The sequence below is a fragment of the Heterodontus francisci genome, unplaced genomic scaffold (assembly GCF_036365525.1).
Source record: "Heterodontus francisci isolate sHetFra1 unplaced genomic scaffold, sHetFra1.hap1 HAP1_SCAFFOLD_940, whole genome shotgun sequence".
Lineage (NCBI taxonomy): Eukaryota > Metazoa > Chordata > Chondrichthyes > Heterodontiformes > Heterodontidae > Heterodontus > Heterodontus francisci.
In genome coordinates this window covers 73817-96933 of record NW_027140924.1, presented here as the reverse complement: position 1 = coordinate 96933, position 23117 = coordinate 73817, and the positions used below count along the sequence as shown (strand labels likewise).

Here is a 23117-nt window from a genome sequence, read left to right as displayed (position 1 = left end):
GCCTCACACATCTCAGGATTAAATTCCATTTGCCAAATCTCCGCCCATCTTACCAGCCCATCAATATCTCCCTGTAATCTAAGGCTTTCCTCCTCACTATTTATGGCACCACCAATTTTTGTGTCATCTGCGAACTTACTTATCCTACCTCCTATATTCACTCTAAATCATTAATGTACACTGCAAACAGCAGGGGTCCCAGCACCGATCTTTGTGACACACCACTGGTCACAACCCTCCATTCGCAAAAACAACCCTCAACCATTTACCTCTGTTTCAGGCCACTAAGCCAATTTTGGATCCAATTTGCCAAGTTGACCTGGATCCCATGAGCTCTTACCTTCTTAACCAATCTCCCATGCAGGACCTTACCAAAAGCCTTACTGAAGTCTGTGTAGGCAACATCAACTGCTTTATCTTCATCTACACATCTAGTCATCTCCTCGAAAAATTCAATCAAGTTGACACGATCTCCCCCTGACAAAGCCATGCTGACTATTCCTGATTATTCCCTGCTTCTCCAAGTGGATATTAATCCTGTCCCTCAGAATTTTGTCCAATAGTTTCCCAACCACTGATGTTAGACTCACCGGCCTGTAATAACCTGGTCTGTCCCTGCTACCCTTGTTGAATAATGGTACCACATTTGCTGTCCTCCAATCCTCTGGCACCTCTCCGATGGCCAGAAAGGATCTGAAAATTTGTGTTAGATAGAGCCTGGGTTTTTTCAGGACTCAGAGAGAAATGTTTCTGTTTTCCAGCAAATTTTGAGGGGATAGAAAAAAAATGTGGCCCTTCCAGAACTTTCCATTGCTCCTTCTTTGGCCTCTACAGCATCTCCCACTTCTTCCTGCCGCGATTGGCAGCTATTCTTTCAGTGTTTTAGGCCCAAACCTCGCTGCCTCTTTCTCATACTTTAAGACGCTCCTTAAAGCCTATCTCATTGACCAATCTGTTGGTCATCTGTCCTCATATCCCCATAAGTGGAACGAAGGCAGTTTCCTCTGAACATTGTTTTCAAGAAGTTCTGCACTCAACTCTCAACATCAAGATTGGCTGGATGGAAGCTCTCAATTTCTTCAAAGAGGCCCACTTTCTCCGGATCAAACCGCTCTCCCTGAAAATTGTGGTGAATTCAGGAGAAATCTCCCAGCTAATCCCATATCTCCATCAGTCTGAGAGATCAACCTCTACACTGAATATCACTTTGATGTCACTGTCAGCAAAAGAAAAGTCGTTGTTATCTCAATTATTTTGTCTGAAAAATCTGGTCACAGCTGATTCAGTCGGAACTTTCAAAAGGGAACATGATATATACTTCTAGCGGAAAACATTGCAGCAATGTCGGGGAAGAGCAGGAGAGTGGGACTCATTGGCAGTGAGTCAAAACCTCCTTAAAAAGTGTTCAAAGCCACAGGTTGCCAGAAAGGGAGTCTACGTTTTAAGAAGTATATAACAACAAATTAACTTATAGAAATAAGACCTCCATGAATCTGTAGCCCAGTCTGCGGTGCACAAAGGAGAGAAATAGAGAAAACAAATTGTGTAGAAGTTACATGACCAGATGCCATGCACGGACCACAAAGTTTGCTCTACATCACAGATCATTTTTTGAAAGAGTCAGCACAGACAGTGATGGGTGAAATGCTGTTCTGATTGATTCTCTGGCCCCTATTTTGCAGTCAGCAGTGAAGTTACTGTGCTTGCCACTGACCTCGACCAAAAATGTCAACTTCCCAAACTTTATGATCCAGGTGAAAATTTTAATGAGATTCCCAGATGATTTCCTCAGGATGTGGGTCCCACCAGATCTCTCCAGCATAGTTCAATGTAATTGTAAATGTTAGAGCACGTACAGGAGTGAAGAGGAGACAGGCTCACGGAATCAGCCAAAACTAACAGCAGCATAAGGCATGTCCCAAAAGTTACCTGGAGCTTACAGGAAGGTGAGTAGTGTTTACCTAACCTATTAAGTCCTTTCCCCTAAAACTGGTGAGTAAAACTTTTATAAACGTTGATTTTTTTAAATTTTCCAAAACATTTAAAAAACGTTTAAATAAATGGCAAAGTGTATGGGACAGTTTGTAAAAAAAACATTGAGCTAACATAAATAACAGTTGTTAGAGGTGTGCGAAATAATTAACAGTCATTAAAAGACATGGACGGAAACAAGAAATAGAGGGAACCAGAAAAAGTAATATGTTGGCTTGGAAGGAGGTGGCATGGAGAGTCGACGAATGGCAGAGGAGTTTGATTCATGAAACATGATCTATTAGAGCCGAGGAGCGCCAGGAGACAGAGAGCAGCAATGGCTGGGGAGTGGCGGAGCCAGGAAACATCGAGGGCTGAGGAGTGGCGGGATCCAGGAAACATCGAGGTCTGGGGAGTAGCGGGAGCCAGCAAGCAGCGATGCCCGAGGAGCAGTGGAAGCAAGGGTGTGGCGATGACAGAGGAGTGGAAAGGACTGGTGAGTGGCAGGAGCTGGGACAGGGCCCAGGACCCGAGTTGAATGTTGAGGCGGGCATTACTGGGAGGGTCCGATGTTAAGGCTGGGTTTCACTGAGGGAATTTGATATTGAGGTGACTTTTTATTTCTCAGCGGGTTGAATGTTGAGGTGGGCAGTACTGGAGGTGTTAATGTTGAGGTACTCTCAAACCCAGACAAGAAGTTTTAAACAGCGAAAAATGGAATGAGGACACCCGACCAGAGTGGGAAAATAGACATCTGCATGAAAGAGTTGTTTGGACTCAACATCAATAATTTAGAAGAAGGGTCAGTGACCCGAACGTTAACTCTGCTTCTCTTTCCACAGATGCTGCCAGACCTGCTGAGTGGTTCCAGCATTTCTTGTTTTTATTTCAGATTTCCAGCATCCGCAGTATTTTGCTTTTAGATTTTCTGATGATCAGTGAAAGAAACAAGAACAGCATCAAGAAAGCCTTCACTTGCCCAAGTACAGCCATTAATTCAGATCATTGCCTGCTTGTAATGACGATGAAGAGGGGCAGTAACTGCAGTGAGACAAGGACACCAGGAGATGGAGATGGTGAGAGGGGGCAGTAACTGCTGTGAGAGAGGGACACCAGGAGATGGAGATGGTGAGAGGGGGCAGTAACTGCAGTGAGACGGGGACACCAGCAGATGGAGATGGTGAGAGGGGGCAGTAACTGCAGTGAGACGGGGACACCAGCAGATGGAGATGGTGAGAGGGGGCAGTAACTGCTGTGAGAGAGGGACACCAGCAGATGGAGATGATGAGAGGAGGCAGTAACTGCAGTGAGACGGGGACACCAGCAGATGGAGATGGTGAGAGGAGGCAGTAACTGCAGTGAGACAAGGACACCGGGAGATGGAGATGGTGAGAAGGGGCAGTAACTGCAGTGAGACAAGGACACCGGGAGATGGAGATGGTGAGAGGGGGCAGTAACTGCAGTGAGACAAGGACACCAGGAGATAGAGATGGTGAGAGGGGGCAGTAACTGCTGTGAGAGAGGGACACCAGCAGATGGAGATGGTGAGAGGGGGCAGTAACTGCAGTGAGACAAGGACACCAGGAGATGGAGATGGTGAGAGGGGGCAGTAACTGCAGTGAGACGGGTACACCAGCAGATGGAGATGGTGAGAGGGGGCAGTAACTGCAGTGAGACAGGGACACCAGCAGATGGAGCTGGTGAGAGGGGGCAGTAACTGCAGTGAGATGGGGACACCAGCAGATGGAGATGGTGAGAGGGGGCAGTAACTGCAGTGAGATGGGGACACCGGGAGATGGAGATGGTGAGAGGGGGCAGTAACTGCAGTGAGACAGGGACACCAGCAGATGGAGATGGTGAGAGGGGGCAGTAACTGCAGTGAGATGGGGACACCAGCAGATGGAGATGGTGAGAGGGGGCAGTAACTGCAGTGAGATGGGGACACCAGCAGATGGAGATGGTGAGAGGGGGCAGTAACTGCAGTGAGACAAGGACACCAGGAGATGGAGATGGTGAGAGGGGGCAGTAACTGCAGTGAGACGGGTACACCAGCAGATGGAGATGGTGAGAGGGGGCAGTAACTGCAGTGAGACAGGGACACCAGCAGATGGAGATGGTGAGAGGGGGCAGTAACTGCAGTGAGATGGGGACACCGGGAGATGGAGATGGTGAGAGGGGGCAGTAACTGCAGTGAGACAGGGACACCAGCAGATGGAGATGGTGAGAGGGGGCAGTAACTGCAGTGAGATGGGGACACCAGCAGATGGAGATGGTGAGAGGGGGCAGTAACTGCAGTGAGATGGGGACACCAGCAGATGGAGATGGTGAGAGGGGCCAGTAACTGCAGTGAGACAAGGACACCGGGAGATGGAGATGGTGAGAGGGGGCAGTAACTGCAGTGAGACAAGGACACCAGCAGATGGAGATGGTGAGAGGGGGCAGTAACTGCAGTGAGACAAGGACACCAGGAGATGGAGATGGTGAGAGGGGGCAGTAACTGCAGTGAGACAAGCACACCAGTAGATGGAGATGGTGAGAGGGGCAGTAACTGCAGTGAGACAAGGACACCAGCAGATGGAGATGGTGAGAGGGAGCAGTAACTGCAGTGAGACGGGGACACCAGCTGATGGAGATGGTGAGAGGGGGCAGTAACTGCAGTGAGACGGGGACACCAGCAGATGGAGATGGTGAGAGGGGGCAGTAACTGCAGTGAGACGGGGTCACCAGCAGATGGAGATGGTGAGAGGGGGCAGTAACTGCAGTGAGACAAGGACACAGGGAGATGGGGATGGTGAGAGGGGGCAGTAACTGCAGTGAGACGGGGACACCAGCAAATGGAGATGGTGAGAGGGGGCAGTAACTGCAGTGAGATGGGGACACCAGTAGATGGAGATGGTGAGAGGGGGCAGTAACTGCAGTGAGATGGGGACACCAGCAAATGGAGATGGTGAGAGGGGGCAGTAACTGCAGTGAGACAAGGACACAGGGAGATGGGGATGGTGAGAGGGGGCAGTAACTGCAGTGAGACGGGGACACCAGCAGATGGAGATGGTGAGAGGGGGCAGTAACTGCAGTGAGATGGGGACACCAGCAGATGGAGATGGTGAGAGGGGGCAGTAACTGCAGTGAGATGGGGACACCATTCCCACTGACCGAGAGAGAGAGAGAAACCCACACCGAGACACATATATTCACATTGACCAAGTTAGACAGGTAAACACAAACACTTCCCTCTGTGTAAATAATGTTTTTACAAACATCAAAATCTCTCTTTTTATCCTTTCATATTTCACTCTTGGGGTTTAAATTTACTGTCAATCTGATTTCACAGGGACCAGAAGTTTTGCTTTCCTTTTCCTGGGGTTAGGGGGTTATGGGTCAATGCCAGTATCTGTGCAGTCTGTGACCCCTGACCCAGTGTTGTGACCCCGAGGGGGAACAGGGAGGGGGTTAGTCCCAACCTCTTAAAGGGACCCCGCACCGCCAGAACTGCTCCTCAGATTTAAACCTTCGAGTGAGTCAGGAGGAGTTTGAACAAGGATGGGAACAAAGTGACATTGAATCTTCAAATATTTATTCATTCAGTGATGTTAATAAACAGCAAATTATCTGTCAAGCCCAAATTCACACAAGTAAAATTGTGAATTCGGATTAATAATTTTAAAGGAGAAACTATTGTTAGTTAATTCCATTTAATTTGCTAAAAATGATCATCACTACCTTGTTTAGTTCAGTATTTAATATTAATAAAGCCCTTAGGAAGAGAGGAGGAGGCCATTTGGCCCCTCGAGCCCGTCCTATCTCTTTGAGATATTTTATTCCTCACCCTCTCCCTTACTGTGTGTGTCTCTCTCTGTCCCTCAGCCAGTCTCTCTCTCTCGTCCTTACCTGTCTCTCTCCCTCCCTCACCCTGTCTCTGTCTATCTCTCTCTCACCCCGTCTCTCTCTCTATCTCTGTATCTTTCTTTCTCTCTCTCTCCCAAACCCATCTCTCTCTCTGTCTCTCCCTCACCCCATCTCTCTCTCTCTCTCTCTCTCTTACCCCATCTCATTCTCTCTCTCTCTCAGAACAGGACCATCGAATCATAGAGTACTATAGCACATTAGGAGGTGATAGGATCAGTAATCTTAAATGAGAAACTATTGTCAATTAATTCCATTTTATTTATTCAAAATTATCATCACAACCTTGTATATTAGTAAAGCCCTGAGGAAGATAGGAGGAGGCCGTTCGGCCCCTCAAACTTGTTCCATCCCTTTGGGATATTTTATTCTTCACCCTCTCCTTCACCCGGTCTCTCTCTCTGTCCCTCAGCCAGTCTCTCTCTCTCTCTCCCCCGCCCCCACCCCCCTCAGTCGGTCTCTCTCTCTCTCTCTCCACCAGTCTCTCTCTCCCCGTTTCTCTCTCCCTCCCTCCCACTCTCTCACTTGCCCTCCCTCTCTCCCTCCCACTCGCTCTCTCTTTCTCCCCCTCCCGCCCCCTCTCTATCTCTCTCGCTCTCTCTCTGTCCCTCTTTCTCTCTCTCTCTGTCTTTATTTCAGTTCTTTCAGATATATGGATAGATTGGAGAGCTTGGGTTGTTCTCCATAGGCCCTTCCTATCCACTGTATCTAGGCTCTTCACAATTTTATACACCTCCATTAAATCTCCCCTCAGCCTCCTCTGTTCCAAAAAAAATAACTCCAGCCTGTCCAATCTTTCTTCACAGCTACAATTCTTCATTCCTGACAACATCCTCTATAAATCTCCTCTGTATCCTCTCTCCTACAATCACATCCTTCCTGTAATGTGCTGACCAGAACTGTATGCAGTACTCTAGCTGTGGTCTAACTAGTGTTTTATGCAGTTCAAGCACAACCTCCCTGCTCTTATATTCTATACATCGGCCAATAAAGGAAAATACAATCGAAAATCCTGTGAGTAAAACAATCCCTATTGTTAAAAAAAAATGATAACAATTGTCACAGTGCAACACAAGTGTGATTTATTAAACTTTAACACAACAGAGTTTGTTACTCAGCCGTGTAAAGTGTATTGCACTGTTACTGACCTTTACTCCAGTCCCTCAATCCCACTTCATCTCTGGAAGATTGTTATAAGATTCACCCCATCCTTTCAAACATAAATATTACCATCATCAAACCAGAGCAATTAGAAATTGTATACAGCGGCTGATAGCTAGTAACAAGACTGAAGGTATTCCAACGACCAGAAATTATTACATCTCCAACCGAGACAAATATATATCTTTATTTATATTAATATCCATCCATCCATCTGAATGAAGTCAAATGGAGGCCAGGCCTCTCCCATAACAACATTGTTTAACCATTTCACTTTTTATGACAGACTGAAAGCTTTCACCGATCTGGTCTCTATTTTACTCCAATTCTCTGTCTGATATTAATGAGTTGTTTATTTCTGTAGGATCTGCGATGACCTCTCCCATGACAGAGAATCCTGTGACAAGAACATCAGGTGAAACCTTTCTCTCCTGAAATCCCTGTTTCCTGTTTGTTTCTTGCTGTCTTGTTGCCAATTCTGTCTGGAGGGAGCTGAGTGAAAAGGCTGAGGGGATTTGCGGGGAAGGAGGTTTTTCAATCTCAAACTGTACCGGAGCAAGTGGAACTCTCTTCCACAAACGGCAATTGATGCTGAGCCACTTGTTAATGTTTAAATCTGAGTTTGATAGATTATTGTTAACCAAAAGTATTAAGTGATAAGGGGCCAAGACGGGTATATGGTCTTAGATCACAGATCAGCCATGAGCTTGTTTAATGACAGAACAGGGTTGAAGGGCTAAATGGCCTCCTTCTCTTCCTATGTTCTGTGACAAAATTACTGCGATCACTCTCTGTGTCTCACTCACCCTCTCGGTCTGTGTTTTCTCTCTATCTGCCTGTCTGACTCTCTCTCCTCTCTCAGAACGTAAAGACCAGACATCAGTCAGACATTTTAGGTTTGTTCTGTGTTCTCTGTTCAAAGTCACGAGGGGTCCAGACAGGTTAAAAGTTTGGGACAGTTCTGGCAGTGCAGGGTCCCTTAATCTGAGGCAAAATTTTGTGGATGCTGGAAATCTGGAAACCATCTCTCTGTCTCTCTCCCTCCCTTTCGCTTTCTCTCTCCCTCCCTCCCTCTCTCTGTTTCTGTCACTCTCTCACTCCATGCCTCTGTCTGCCCTCTCTTACTCTCTCTGTCTCCCTTGCTCTGTCTCTGCCTCTCTCTCTGTCTCGCTCTCTTCTCCCTCTCTGCCTTTCTTTCACTCCCCTCCCTCTATTTCTCTCTCTCTCTCTCCCTACATGTCTCTCCCTCCCTCTCTTTCTTGCTCCCTCTCTCTGTATGTCTGTCTCTTTACCCCTCCCTCACTTCGTCTCCCATTCCCTCCCTCTCTGTCTCTCTCTCTCTCCCTCCCTCCCACTCTATGTCTCTCTCTCACCCTCCCTCTCTCTGTCTCTCTATGCCCCCCTCTCTCTCTCTCTCTCCCTCCCTCACTCTCTACATCTCTCTTTCTCTCTTTCCCCCTTTGTCTCTCTCTGCCTCCCTCTCTGTCTCTCTATGCCTCCCTCACTTCGTCTCCCTCTCTCTGTCTCTCTGTTTATCTCTCCCTCCCTCTCACTGTCTCGATGTCTCCTTCTCTTTATCTCTCCCTCCATCCCTCCCTCTTTCTCTCTCTCCCTCCCTCTCTGTCTCTCTCTCCATCTCACTCTGTCTCCTTCTCTCCATCTCTCTCTCTCTCTTTCCCTCCCTCTCTCTGTTTCTGTCACTCTCTCACTCCATGCCTGCCTGTCTCCCTGCTCTGTCTCTCTCTCTCCCTGTTCTGTCTCTCTCTCCCTCTCTTTTCCCTCTCGCTCGCCCTCTATCTCGCTCTCCCTCTCTCTGTTTCTGTCACTCTCTCACTCCATGCCTGTCTGTCCCTCTTGCTCTGTCTCTCTCTCCCTCTCTTCCTCTCTCGCATCCTCTTTCTGTCTCTCTCTCTCTCTCTCTCCCTCTCCCTCTGTCTCTCTCTCTCCCTGTTCTGTCTCTCTCTCCCTCTCTTTTCCCTCTCGCTCGCCCTCTATCTCGCTCTCCCTCTCTCTGTTTCTGTCACTCTCTCACTCCATGCTTCTGTCTCGCTCCCTCTCTACCTCTCTCTGTCTCCCTTGCTGTGTCTCTCTCTCACTCTGTCTCACTCTCTTTGATGTGTCACCTCTCTCTCTATCCCACCCTCTCTCTGTCTCTCTATGCCTCCCTCTCTCTCTATCTCTCCCTCCCTCGCTCTCTCTAGCGCTCCCTCCCTCGCTCTCTCTAGCTCTCCCTCCCTTGCTCTCTCTTTCTCTCCCTCCCTCTCTCTGTCTCTCTCCCATCCTCTCTGTCACTCTCTCTGCCTCCCTCTCTGTTTCTCTCCCTCCCTCTCTCTGTCTCTATGTCTCTCTCCCACCCTCTCTCTGTCTCTCTCTATGCCTCCCTCACTTCTGTATCTAACATTGACCAAGAGACAGAACACAGAGAGTATTGGTGAACGGTTGTTTCAGACTGGAGGGAGGTATAGAGTGATGTCCCCCAGAGGTTTGTATGGGACCACTGCTCTTGTTGATGCATATTAATGACCTGACTTGGGTTCACAGGGCAGAACATCAAAGGAGTGTGAGCTGTGAGGAGGATGCAGAGAAACTCCAGTGTGATTTGGACAGGTTGAGTGAGTGGGCAAATACATGGCAGATGTGGATAAATGTGAGGTTATCCACTTTGGTGGCAAAAAACAGAAAGGCAGCTTATTATCTGAACAGCGATAAATTGGGAAAGGGGGAGGTGCAGCGAGACCTGGGTGTCCTTGTGCACCATCGCTGAAGGTAAGCATGCAGGTGCAGCAGGCAGTTAAGAAGGCAAATGGTATGTTGGCCTTCATAGCGAGAGAATTCGAGTACAGGAGCGAGGATATCTTGCTGCAATTATACAAGGCCTTGGTGAGACCACATCTGGAGGATTGTGTGCAGTTTTGGTCTCCTTATCTGAGGAAGGATGTTCTTGCTCTGGAGGGAGTGTAAAGAAGGTTTACTAGACTGATTCCTGGGACTGACGTATGAAGAGAGATTGGGTTGATTAGGCTTGTATTCGTTAAAGTTTAGAAGAATGAGAGGGGATCTCATAGAAACCTGTAAAATTCTAACAGGACTGGACAGACTAGATACAGGAAGGATGTTCCCGATGGGGGGGGAGTCCATGACCAGGGGTCACAGTCTAAGGATAAGGTGTAAGCCATTTAGGACTGAGATACGGAGAGATTTCTTCACCCAGAGAGTGGTGAACCTGTAGAATTCTCTACCACGGAAAGCAGTTGAGGCCAAATCATTAAATATATTCAAGAAAGAGTTAGATATAGATCTTAGGGCTAATGAGATCAAGGGATACAGGGAGAAAGTGGGAAGAGGTTACTGAGTTTGGATGATAAGCCGTGATGATATTGAATGGCGGAGCAGGCTCGAAGGGCCGAATGGCCTACTCCTGCTCCTATTTTTCTCTGTTTCGATAACACAAAACTTTGGAAATGTAGTAAAGAGAGAAGAGAATAGTAGCAGACTTCAGGAAACTATTGGCAGTCTGGTGAATTGGACAGACACACGGCTGGTTAACTTCAATGCTGAGAAATGTGAAGTGATGGATTTTAGAAGGAAGACTGTGGGACAGGCTCTTTTCTTCTTCTTTTGGGCCTCCTTATCTCGAGAGACAATGGATACGCGCCTGGAGGTGGTCAGTGGTTTGTGAAGCAGCGCCTGGAGTGGCTATAAAGGCCAATTCTGGAGTAACAGGCTCTTCCACAGGTGCTGCAGAGAAATTTGTTTGTTGGGGCTGTTGCACAGTTGGCTCTCCCCTTGCGCCTCTGTCTTTTTTCCTGCCAACTACTAAGTCTCTTCGACTCGCCACAATTTAGCCCTGTCTTTATGGCTGCCCGCCAGCTCTGGCGAATGCTGGCAACTGACTCCCACGACTTGTGATCAATGTCACACGATTTCATGTCGCGTTTGCAGACGTCTTTATAACGGAGACATGGACGGCCGGTGGGTCTGATACCAGTGGCGAGCTCGCTGTACAATGTGTCTTTGGGGATTCTGCCATCTTCCATGCGGCTCACATGGCCAAGCCATCTCAAGCGCCGCTGACTCAGTAGTGTGTATAAGCTGGGGATGTTGGCCGCTTCAAGGACTTCTGTGTTGGAGATATAGTCCTGCCACCTGATGCCAAGTATTCTCCGAAGGCAGCGAAGATGGAATGAATTGAGACGTCGCTCTTGGCTGGCATACGTTGTCCAGGCCTCGCTGCCGTAGAGCAAGGTACTGAGGACACAGGCCTGATACACTCGGACTTTTGTGTTCCGTGTCAGTGCGCCATTTTCCCACACTCTCTTGGCCAGTCTGAACATAGCAGTGGAAGCCTTACCCATGCGCTTGTTGATTTCTGCATCTAGAGACAGGTTACTGGTGATAGTTGAGCCTAGGTAGGTGAACTCTTGAACCACTTCCAGAGCGTGGTCGCCAATATTGATGGATGGAGCATTTCTGACATCCTGCCCCATGATGTTCGTTTTCTTGAGGCTGATGGTTAGGCCAAATTCATTGCAGGCAGACGCAAACCTGTCGATGAGACTCTGCAGGCATTCTTCAGTGTGAGATGTTAAAGCAGCATCGTCAGCAAAGAGGAGTTCTCTGATGAGGACTTTCCGTACTTTGGACTTCGCTCTTAGACGGGCAAGGTTGAACAACCTGCCCCCTGATCTTGTGTGGAGGAAAATTCCTTCTTCAGAGGATTTGAACGCATGTGAAAGCAGCAGGGAGAAGAAAATCCCAAAAAGTGTGGGTGCGAGAACACAGCCCTGTTTCACACCACTCAGGATAGGAAAGGGCTCTGATGAGGAGCCACCATGTTGAATTGTGCCTTTCATATTGTCATGGAATGAGGTGATGATACTTAGTAGCTTTGGTGGACATCCGATCTTTTCTAGTAGTCTGAAGAGACCACGTCTGCTGACGAGGTCAAAGGCTTTGGTGAGATCAATGAAAGCAATGTAGAGGGGCATCTGCTGTTCACGGCATTTCTCCTGTATCTGACGAAGGGAGAACAGCATGTCAATAGTCGATCTCTCTGCACGAAAGCCACACTGTGCCTCAGGGTAGACGCGCTCGGCCAGCTTCTGGAGCCTGTTCAGAGCGACTCGAGCAAAGACTTTCCCCACTATGCTGAGCAGGGAGATTCCACGGTAGTTGTTGCAGTCACCGCGGTCACCTTTGTTTTTATAGAGGGTGATGATGTTGGCATCGCGCATGTCCTGGGGTACTGCTCCCTCGTCCCAGCACAGGCATAGCAGTTCATGTAGTGCTGAGAGTATAGCAGGCTTGGCACTCTTGATTATTTCAGGGGTAATGCTGTCCTTCCCAGGGGCTTTTCCGCTGGCTAGGGAATCAATGGCATCACTGAGTTCCGATTTGGTTGGCTGTATGTCCAGCTCATCCATGACTGGTAGAGGCTGGGCTGCATTGAGGGCAGTCTCAGTGACAGCATTCTCCCTGGAGTACAGTTCTAGGTAGTGCTCAACCCAGCGGTCCATCTGTTTGCGTTGGTCAGTGATTATGTCCCCCGATTTAGATTTGAGGGGGGTGATCTTCTTGATGGTTGGCCCAAGAGCTCTCTTCATGCCATCATACATTCCTCTGATGTTTCCGGTGTCTGAGGCCAGCTGAATATGACTGCATAGGTGTTGCCAGTAGTCGTTTGCGCAACGCCTAGCTGTTCTTTGTGCAGTACTTCTGGCTGCTTTAAGTGCTGCGGATGTTAAATCGCTGGGGGCTTTCTTGTAGTTCAAAAGTGCAATGCGCTTAGCGGCTATGACAGGTTCCAGCTCTTCATTATGAGATTGAAACCAGTCTGCATTTCTCTTCGCACTTTTGCCGTAGGTGGTCAAAGCTGACTCATAGATGGCGTCTCTGATGTGGGCCCACTTGGTCTCAGCATCCCCTGTGGGAGTGTTTTGAAGGGCTGTTACAAGTGAATTTAGAAATTTTTGTAACAGCTGTGGGTGAGAAATTCTGCTCGTGTTGATGCGCGGGTGGCCCTTCTGCTTGGAATGATGCAACTTCTTTGGTCTGAGTCTAACCTTGCTGCACACCAGGGAGTGGTCGGTGTCGCAGTCCGCACTGTGGAAGCTGCGTGTGATTTAAACCCTAACAGAAAATCCGGAGCGGAACCCCGTAGGCGGTCATGTGTCACCTTTGGCATGTTTCCGGCAGTTCCTGCAGCCATACTGGTGCCAAACGTCGTGTCCTGCACTCCTTTGGACCCCACCAGAAAGGCCGAGAGGGGGGTTTTGACGACTGGGCAACTCTCAACCTCCATAAATTTGCCCAGGCATGCGCCATGGAGAGGTCACTCCATAGTTGCCTCACAGCGACTGAAACAACACGGAAGGCAGCAGTTACGGGTTATAAGTCCAGATAAATTGGCGTAGAAACTGGGCGCCACGGGTTGCCTTTGTCGGTGGGAGAGGTCATTGCACCTCACTGGACAGCTACCGCCCGCCTCAAACCGGGCAGCCCCCGGTCAATAAGGTTCTGTCCCGCCACAGTCTGCCTGCTTCAATGGGTGCTTGGAGCTCAGGGTCATTGCCCGAAAGGTGGACTGATACACCGCACCAAACAACATGAAAAAAGGAAAGAAGGTACCAGCCCTTCGCTTTGCAAGCTGGAACGTCAGAACTATGTGTCCTGGCCTGTCGGAAGACCTTACACAAATCAACGATTCTCGGAAGACCGCCATCATTAACAACGAGCTCAGTAGACTCAATGTGGACATTGCAGCACTTCAGGAGACTCGCCTCCCCGCGAGTGGCTCTCTAGCAGAGCAAGACTACACCTTCTTCTGGCAGGGCAGGGATCCTGAAGAACCAAGACAGCATGGAGTGGGCTTCGCCATCAGAAACTCCTTGCTCAGCATGATAGAGCCTCCCTCAAATGGCTCGGAACGCATACTGTCCATCCGACTGCTCACCACCTCTGGTCCAGTACACCTACTCAGCATCTATGCTCCAACACTCTGTTCCGCACCTGAAGCTAAAGACCAGTTCTATGAACAACTCCATAACATCATTAGCAGCATCCCCAACACCGAACACCTATTCCTGCTGGGGGACTTTAATGCCAGGGTTGGGGCCGACCATGACTCATGGCCCTCCTGCCTTGGGCGCTATGGCGTTGGAAGGATGAATGAGAACGGGCAGAGACTGCTTGAGTTGTGTACCTATCATAACCTCTGCATCACCAACTCGTTCTTTCACACTAAACCCTGTCACCAGGTTTCATGGAGGCACCCGTGGGACAGGCAATATAAACTAAATGGTACAATGTTAAAACGGGTACAGGAACAGAGAGACTTGACTTTCTACCCACAGTACGTTACACATACTGGAGCAGGCAGTCTCTCTGTCTCTCTCTGTCTTTCCATTTCGCTCACTCTCTTTCTCTTTCAATACCTATCCTGACTTTTCTCTGAATACTTCTTGGTTGAGTAGGCTCCTGAAATATTTCAGTCTCAATGTTTAAAATACAGCTGACGTTTCTTTCTTTCAATTCAGACATTCCTGCATTGTGGAACTGTCAGTTATCTGTGCAGAGACAGGATATCAGGGTGTTTGAATGAAGTTGAAGATTTTGTTTGATTGAATATGCTGTGAATTCGATTGTGGATTGCGTCCCTTGCAGATACACACAACTGAAGGTCTTTACAGTAGGTGTCCTGAGAGATTGAAGTGGTTCACAATGTCTGACTAACATTAGACACATGAAAGAAAAAGATTGGGGACAATATACGATAGCGACGTTTAAGAGGCATCTTGACAAACACATGAATAGGATGGGAATAGAGGGATATGGTCCCCGGAAGTGCAGAAGGTTTTAGTTTAGACAGGCATCAAGATCAGCGCAGGCTTGGAGGGCCGAATGGCCTGTTCCTGTGCTGTACTGTTCTTTGTTCTTTGTTCTAATATGCAAAAGCTGAGACAGTCAGTCAACAGTAGGAAGGTGAATGTCTTTTGTGAACTTGAATTTCTCTGAAAATAAAAAATAAATCTGGAATAATAAATCCTCCAAGATGAAATGATTCCCTCTCACTGCTCTGACACTGATTTACCTTCAAGTAGGTTTTCCCAGTCCACTTTTTCTAACTCGCCTTCCAGTGGCCCAGCTTCATTCCCGAAAACTAAGTGTAGAACTGATCCATCTCTTGTTGGCCTTGCTACGTACTGGCCTAAAATAGTTTCCCTGAATGCATTTGAAGAATTCTGCATCCTCGCTACCTTTTACACTAGCCTCAGTTATCAATGCACTAGTTAGGACTGCACTAGACCCCATCTTACACATGGCCTTGTCTCTGTTATAAAAATTGGGTTAAAATGTGAGAGGTGTATGTGGCCCCGCCCTCCATTTTACACATCTGGTGAGAACACCCTCCATTTTATACACAAGATCATAAGAAATAGGATTAGGAGTAGGCCATTCAGCCCCTCGGGCCTGCTCTGCCATTCAATAAGATCATGACTGATCTGATAGTGGCCTTAACTCTATTTTCCTGCCTATCCCCTGCCCCCATAACCTTTGACTCCCTTGTTGCTCATAAATCTGTCTAACTGAGCCTTGAATATATTCAATGACACAACCTCCACTGCTCTCTGGGGAAGAGAATTCCAGAGTCTAAACAACTGCTGAGAGAGAAAAATTCCTCCTCATCTTTGTCATAAATGAGAGACTCCTTATTTTTAAACTGTGCCCCCTAGTTCCAGACTCCCCCACAAGGGGAACATCCTCCCAGCATCCGCCCTGTAAAGTCCCCTCAGAATCTTGTATGTTTCAATAAGATCACCTCTCATTCTTCTAAACTCCAATGTGTACAGGCCCAACCTGGTCAATCATTCCTTATAGGACAACCCCTTCATCCCAGGAATCAGTGTAGTGAACCTTCTCTGAACTGATTCCAATGCATCCAGGCCTGACCATTTATTCACTTTCAAAACTGCCAAAAACCTTAATATTTCCCTCTCACTCTGTTTATCCCATCCAATATTTCACACCCTCCTCTTTAACTGCACTGTCCGCATCATTCCCCATCTTTTATGAAGCCAGACATAATGTATTCATTAAGAACCATGCCCACATCATCCACCTCCACAGGTAGGAAGAAGGAGGAGAGGCAATCTAAATTAAAGGATACAGTTATAAAGGGGCTAACGTTATATGCCTCTTCCTTTGCTCTGATATAATACTGGAACAATTTACTGAGCTTCTGTCAAGGTCCATTCACATTCTTTATCTGTGTCTCTGTCTCAGAGAGATGGTGAAAAAACTATTGATGTGTTTCGTTCAGTTCAGTTTGATGTCAATGTTTCCCCAGGATATTGATGCTGGTGGATTCAGCGATGGGATAATGCTTTGAATGCCATGGGGAGGTGGTTGGATTCTCTCGTATTGCAGATGGTCATTGCCTGGCACTTGGGTAACGTGAATGTTAATTGCCACTGGTCGGCCCAAGCCTGAATGTTGTCCGGGTCTTGGTGCATGTGTCTCTGGATTGCTACATTATCTGAGGCAAAATACTGTGGATGCTGGAAATCTGGAAACCATTGAGCTGAATCACTAACTCTGTTTCTCTCTCCACAGATGCTACTTGCCCTGCTCAGTATATCAAGCATTTTCTGCTGGGATCTCAGTTGAAGATGGTTGGGCTGAGGACATTACCCTGAGGAACTCCTGCAGTGATGGCCTAGGACTGAGATGATTGACCTCCAACAACCACAACCATCTTCCTTAGTGCATGGTATGATACCAACCAGCACAGCGTTTTCCCCCTGATTCCCACTGACTTCAATTTTACTCAGGCTCCTCGATGCCACACTCAGTAAAATGCTGCCTTGATGTCAAGGTCAGTCTTTCTTCCCAGTAGCAGACAGGTGTGAATCATTTCCTTTGACCCGTTGTGTACTGAACATGCTCTGCTTCCTCACAGCCTGATACAGGACTGTACACGTCCGATTAATGTAGCCCATCAAACACTCCATTGAATGCCGGAACAGGGTTGTGGGGTTAAATTGCATCCTCCTCTTCCAATATCCGATGTTAAATATCATTCTTTCACTCTCAGTCACCCTGTCGGTCTGTGTCTCTCTGTTTCTGTCTCTCTCTGTCTCTGTTTCGGACAGTGTAGAGTGAGATTCACTCTGTATCGACCCCATGATGTCCCTGACCTGGGAGTGTTGGATGGGACAGTGTAGAAGGAGCATTACTCTGTATCTAATCCATGCTGTACCTGTCTGGGGAATGTTGATGGGAAAGTAGAAACAGAGAGGTCTGGGACCAGGGTCCTCATGGGGAGGACTTAATGGTGCCTCATAATAAACCAGTTAGCAATACTAGTGCTCCATGGATGAAAGGGGCTGTGGCTGAGTGGATATGACATTGGCTGAGAGAGTGGACAATGGTTGTTTCAGACTGGAGGGGGTATACAGTGGAGGCTTATATGAGGACCACTGTTCTTTTTGATATATACAAATGACTTGGACTTGTGTTTACAGGGCATAACTTCAATGTTTGCCAACATTTGTGTCATCTGCAATGTAATAAACAGGGAAGGGAGTAGTAGCAGACTTCAGGAGGATAGAGGCAGTCTGGTGAAATGGAACACACAAGAACAAAATAAATCGGAGCAGGAGAAGGCCATTCGGCCCCTTGAGCCTGCTCTGCCATTCAATGGCTGATCTGATTGTGACCTCAACTCCACTTTCCTGTCTGCCCCCATAACCCTTGACTCCCTAATTGATCAAAAATCTATCTAACTCAGCCTTGAATATATTCAATGATCCAGCCTCCACTGCTCTCTGGGGAAGAGAATTCCACAGACTAACCACCCTCTGAGAGAAAAACATTTCTCCTCATCTCAGTTTTAAATGGGATGCCCCTAATTTTTAAACTGTGTTCCCTAGTTCCAGACTCCCCAACAAGTGGAAACATCCTCTCAGAATCCTCCCTGTCCAGTTCCCTCAGGACCTGAGATGTTTCAATAAGATCACCTCTCATTCTTCTAAACTCCAGTGAGTATTGGCCCAACCTGTTCAACCTTTCCTCATAAGATAACCCCTTCATCCAGGAATCAGCCGAGTGAACCTTCTCTGAACTACTTCTAATGCAATTATATAATTTCTTAAGTAAGGAGACCAAGACAGTCCACAGTACTCCAGATGTGCTCTAACTTATGTCCTGTACAGCTATCGCAACACTTCCCTACTTTTATATTCTATTCACCTTGCAATAACCAACAACATTCAATTTGCCTTCCGAATCACTCGCTGCACCTGCATAGTAACATTTTGTGATTCATGTACCAGGACACCCAGATCCCTCTGTACTGTACAGATCTGCAGTCTCTCTCCATTTAAATAATAGACTGCTTTTTATTCTTCCTGCTAAAGTGGACAAGCTCACATTTTCCCACATGAGACTCCATCTTTTTTGCTCACTCACTTAACCTATCGAAATCTCTTTGTAGACTCTTTATGTCCTCTTGACAGCTTACTATCCAACCTATCATTGGACAGACACATGGCAGGTTACTTCAATGCTGAGAAATGTGAAATGATGCATTTTGGAAGGAAGACTGAGTGATATAAACTAAATGGTACAATGTTAGAATTGGTGCCAGGACAGAGAGACCTGGGATTTCATCTATGTTACCTTTTCTACCATAAAGCTCAATTTGGGGCTTGGAATCTGTGAGTTGTAACTAGCTCCTCATCCTGAAATGTGTCGGGAAATGTGTCAAAAGCTGTTTCCATTCAGACATTCCTGCATTGTAGAAATGTGAGATATCTTTACAGAGACAGGAATTAGGGGTGTTTGAATGGACTTGCAGGTTTTGGTTGATGAGATAAGGTGAGAATTTGATTTGTATCCCTTGCAAATACACAGAATTGAAGGTATTTACAATTCAGCACATGAAGGGAACAATATACAAAACCTGAGACAGTCAGGCAATAGCAGTAGGAAAGTGAATCTCTTTTTAATGGTTTTAATTTGAAGGCCTGAGTTGTTGATTGAAAAAAGCAGGAGTTCAAATCCCACACTAACTGCTGGGAACTTGAATTCTGATTTTTTCTTTGAAAAAACATAAATCTGGAATTAAAAACCTCTAGGATGGAATGATTCCCTCCTGTCTGCTGGTACAAAGCCCGTGTGTGTCTCAGTTTTACTGTATTTATTAATGATTGAAGATGATGGGGTAGAATGCCACATTCCCAGGTTTCCCATTGACACAGAAATAGGCAGCATTGTCAGCAGTGTAGCTGGAAGCATAAATTTACTAAGAGATATTAATGTCTCACGTGAATGAGCAAAACTGTGGTGGATGGATTTCAATGTCAGCAAAAAAGAACAGAACAGAAACTTTATAGATATGAAAAACTAGAAACACTGGAGGTGCAAAGAGACTTTGGGGAGGGGGGGGTTGGGGGGGTGGGTGGTGGTTCCATGTCCATTTGAGTGCAGTGTAGATTTACCAGAATGATAACTGGACTCCAAGAGTTAATTACGAGGTGATATTACACAAGTTAGGGATGTATTCCCTCGAATTTAGGTGGGTCAGGGCTGATTTGATCAATGTTGTTGAGATATTAAAGGGAATTGATGGGATAGCTTGGGTAAAACTATTTCGGTAGGTTGGGGAGTCTGGGACAAGTGAGCATAGTCTAAAAATGAGAGGCAGACATTTCAGGAGTGAAGTTAGGAAACACTTCTCCACACAAAAGGTGGTATTCGTTTGGAAATGTCTTCTGCAAATACTCATTGATGCAAAATCAATTGTTTATTTTTAAATCAAAGATTGACTTTATTGAATTCCTTCTGGAAATTTAAAAATACTTCTGTCGCTCTTTGTCCCTCAGTCACTCTGTCTGTGTGTGTGTGTTTCTGTCTGTCTGTGTGTGTTTCTGTGTCTGTATTTGTGTGTGTGTCTCCAACAGTTGCTCTCTGCTCTCTCAGAACCTCAGTAAAACTATACATATATCTGTTTACCATTTTAAGTCATAGATTGTGCATAGATCTTTGAATGTGGCAGGGCATATTGAGAGAGTGGTTAGTAAAGTATGTGGGATCTTGGGATACAAAAGCAGGGAAGTTTTGGTGAAACTTTATAAAGCTCTGGTTCGGCCCCAACTGGAGAAAACTGTGTCCAGTTCTGGTCACCACACTTCAGGAAGGATGTGAGGGTCCTTGAGAGGGTGCAGAGGAGATTTACCAGACTGGTTCCAGGGATGGAGAATTTAGTTACAAGGTTAAGTTGGAAAAGCTGGGTTAGTTTTCTTTAGAACAAAGGAGATTGAGGGGAGATTTAATAGATGTGTCTCAGATTATAACAGGCTTCGATAAGTTAAACAAGGAAAAGCTGTTCCCATTAACAAATGTTACAAGGACTTGGGGACACAGATTGAAAGTTTTGTGCAAAAGATGCCGGGGGGAATATGAGGAAACACTTTTTTACACAGTGGGTGGTAATGACCTGGAACTCACTGCCCACAAGGGTGGTGGAAGTGGAGACGATCAATGACTTCAAGAGGAAGTTGGATAGTCACCTGAGAGAAATAGACTTGCAGGGCTACGGGGATCAAGCCAGGGAGTGGGACTGACAGCATAGCTCTGTGGAGAGCTGGCATAGACTTGATGGGCGGAATATCCGCCTTCTGTGCCGTAAATGAGTCTGTGACTGTCTGACTCTGTGGTAATGAACGGAGTGGACGGAGAACCAAAGTCTGATATTTTAAGCAGTGACTTACAGACACAAGGTGTATTCTGCTAGACTAACCTTTTTACATGTGTGAAATTCAGTGGTTCACTCCATATCATATTTTAGTTGAATTATTTGAAGTAACACAAAACCCTGAAATGTAAATACTGAACTCAGTAAGTGGAAGGTGCGGTGCCCAAGAGATCAGAAAGATTACTCGCCCCTTTGCTGAATATTTTCAGAGTAATTTGAATAAAGCAGCCAGTTTAACAAGTAATAAAAGCAGAAAATACAGGTAACATTCCCCGGTTTAGGTAATATCTGGGATTTCACACTTTGCCTTAGTTTGTCTAGTAAACCGTTTTCAGGGCTGACTAATGGACTCAGTACGAATAGACCAGCTTTAACAATAATAAGAGGCCAATCAACCTGCCGTCTCTTAATTCAATTTACTCACATTTGTTTCCTAACCCTTTCTACCTTTTTGCTCACACATATTCTCCCTCTAGCTAATAGTGAACAAATCTGTCTGGAATCAACAATTCTAAAAGGCCCGAAACCTTCCGTTGTATAAATCCTCCTGGGGCATAAATGAACAGTATATTAATCTCATCTCTGTGATGATAACAACTCAAACATGACCACTAGGAGGTCATTCAATCCCTCTGTGTCTTGAACCCGTTGACCGGCCTTTTCACATTGTCTAACTCATCAGTCAGGTCCATCAATATGTTTTCACTTTTCAAATACACCCTCAGCATCCACAGTCGTTTCAGTGAGGATCCAGATTTCCACTTTTCTTATTGGGGGAAGTGCTTCCTGACATCACCCTGATCAGCCTAGATCTGATTGTAACTTTATAACCCTGGTCAATAGTAAACTTCAACAGAGATGCAGTAGAGTGTGAAAACAGGTGACCTGCTGTGTGAGAAGTAAAAGATAAACACCTTAGCAGAATCTCAGAGGCTCAGATATAGGTAGTGCCGAGGCAAATTAGCTGGATGTTAAGGCCACATCATTTCGACTTGCTTTTACCAGGTGTTCACATTCGAGCTGATAGGAGTCCGAGTGTGGGAAGTCAGAGATTTTGAGATTCTGACCTGGTTTGGGTGGACAGATCGTTTCCTAATTGGACAATTCAAACAATAGTGAGGTCACGATTGAATGAACTCAGTCTCCAGAGGCTTTTCTATGACCAGAAAATATAAGAAGGGATTCCATGGTCAAAACTCTCTGAAACTATTCTCAAATTTGAAGTTGGTAAGAAGTCCTGAGATGTACTTGTTAAGATAATGTATCATTTAATTCAACATCACACAATAACAATTCTCATCAGTACTGTTACATCATCCAGGAGGCAGTGATACAGAGGTGAAGTTTAATAAAACATTTCCAAGTGGAAGTCATTATACAAATCCAGGTGAGTACAGGTAACAAGTCCGTTCATCGACCCCTCAGTTTCCTCCGGATGTTTCACAGGGTCATTGCACCTTTTCACAATCTCATGGTTTACAGTCTCAGGTGATTCCGTTTGAAAATTCAGTCCACAGTAAGTACACAATGTTTAATTTCCATGGTAACACCAGTACCTGCTCCCATGTTGGTGCCAGAAACACGTTAAGTTCAGGATCCTTAAACACTACAAATGCTCACGGTCACCCAGACAGAACAGTGGGATTCCCGACTGGCACTTTCCCCATTTCTCCTCTCGCAGTGCTGACCCATCCTGGGTGCACCAGTTTCAGGAACCTCCCCAATAGGATACTCTCTGGGTGACCCCAGACACTGGGTATTGGTATCTATTGGACGGTGGGATCTATCCAAGCTGAACAGAGCCTGTCTCCATCCTGAACACACACAGGTTCACTTCCCAGCAGGGTCAGGGATATTGAGTGTAATTACCAGTGTTCCACTGCAGCCCAGACTGAGCCCCACCCTGGACCCTTCCTGTCTGTACATTTCCCCAGTGCCCCATTGGGGAACATTCAGTCCCGGATATCCTACAGAAACAGCGCTGTGGGGCCGGGCGGCTGAGTCACGTGACCCTGTTGCTGGGCCTCTCAAGTCACAATGGGAGATGACACTCGCTCAGCTCGAACTAGAAACAGTGAAACAGCCAATAAGAATTAAACCTGGAGCGCGGCCAATTAAAGGGGAAGGACAGAAAATTGGCCAAAAATATTCATGTAGAGAGACCAGTGATATTTACAAATTGAAATGTTCACAGAAACACATCCAGTCCGGGTCTTGTACCCTGCAGCGACTTCAGCTGATTCTTTCCATTTGAACTGAACTGATTCCCCCCTAAACTGAAACAGATTAAAGATTAAACAGGAAATAAACAGATTGAACAATAGTG

The 23117-nt window shown here is 46.5% G+C and overlaps 1 protein-coding gene and 1 long non-coding RNA gene across 5 annotated transcripts in view; one reads left to right on the top strand and one right to left on the bottom strand.

Moving 5' to 3' along the window:
* Nucleotides 1-2391: 2391 nt before the first annotated feature.
* Nucleotides 2392-16937, top strand: LOC137361407 (uncharacterized). The gene is made up of 3 exons (XR_010972189.1): nt 2392-2467; nt 7400-7450; nt 16648-16937. It is a non-coding gene; the product is annotated as an uncharacterized lncRNA (long non-coding RNA).
* A 5161-nt stretch (nt 16938-22098) lies between these two features.
* Nucleotides 22099-23117, bottom strand: part of LOC137361406 (NACHT, LRR and PYD domains-containing protein 3-like) — a 73151-nt gene continuing 72132 nt past the window's right edge. For 2 of the 4 annotated variants that reach the window (XM_068026276.1, XM_068026274.1), the window contains one exon: nt 22099-23067. In XM_068026276.1, the coding sequence (XP_067882377.1) occupies nt 22980-23067 (88 nt within the window). In that variant the 3' untranslated portion in view covers nt 22099-22979. The remainder of the gene's footprint in view (nt 23068-23117) is intronic. The other 2 variants (XM_068026275.1, XM_068026273.1) reach the window with 1 other exon arrangement.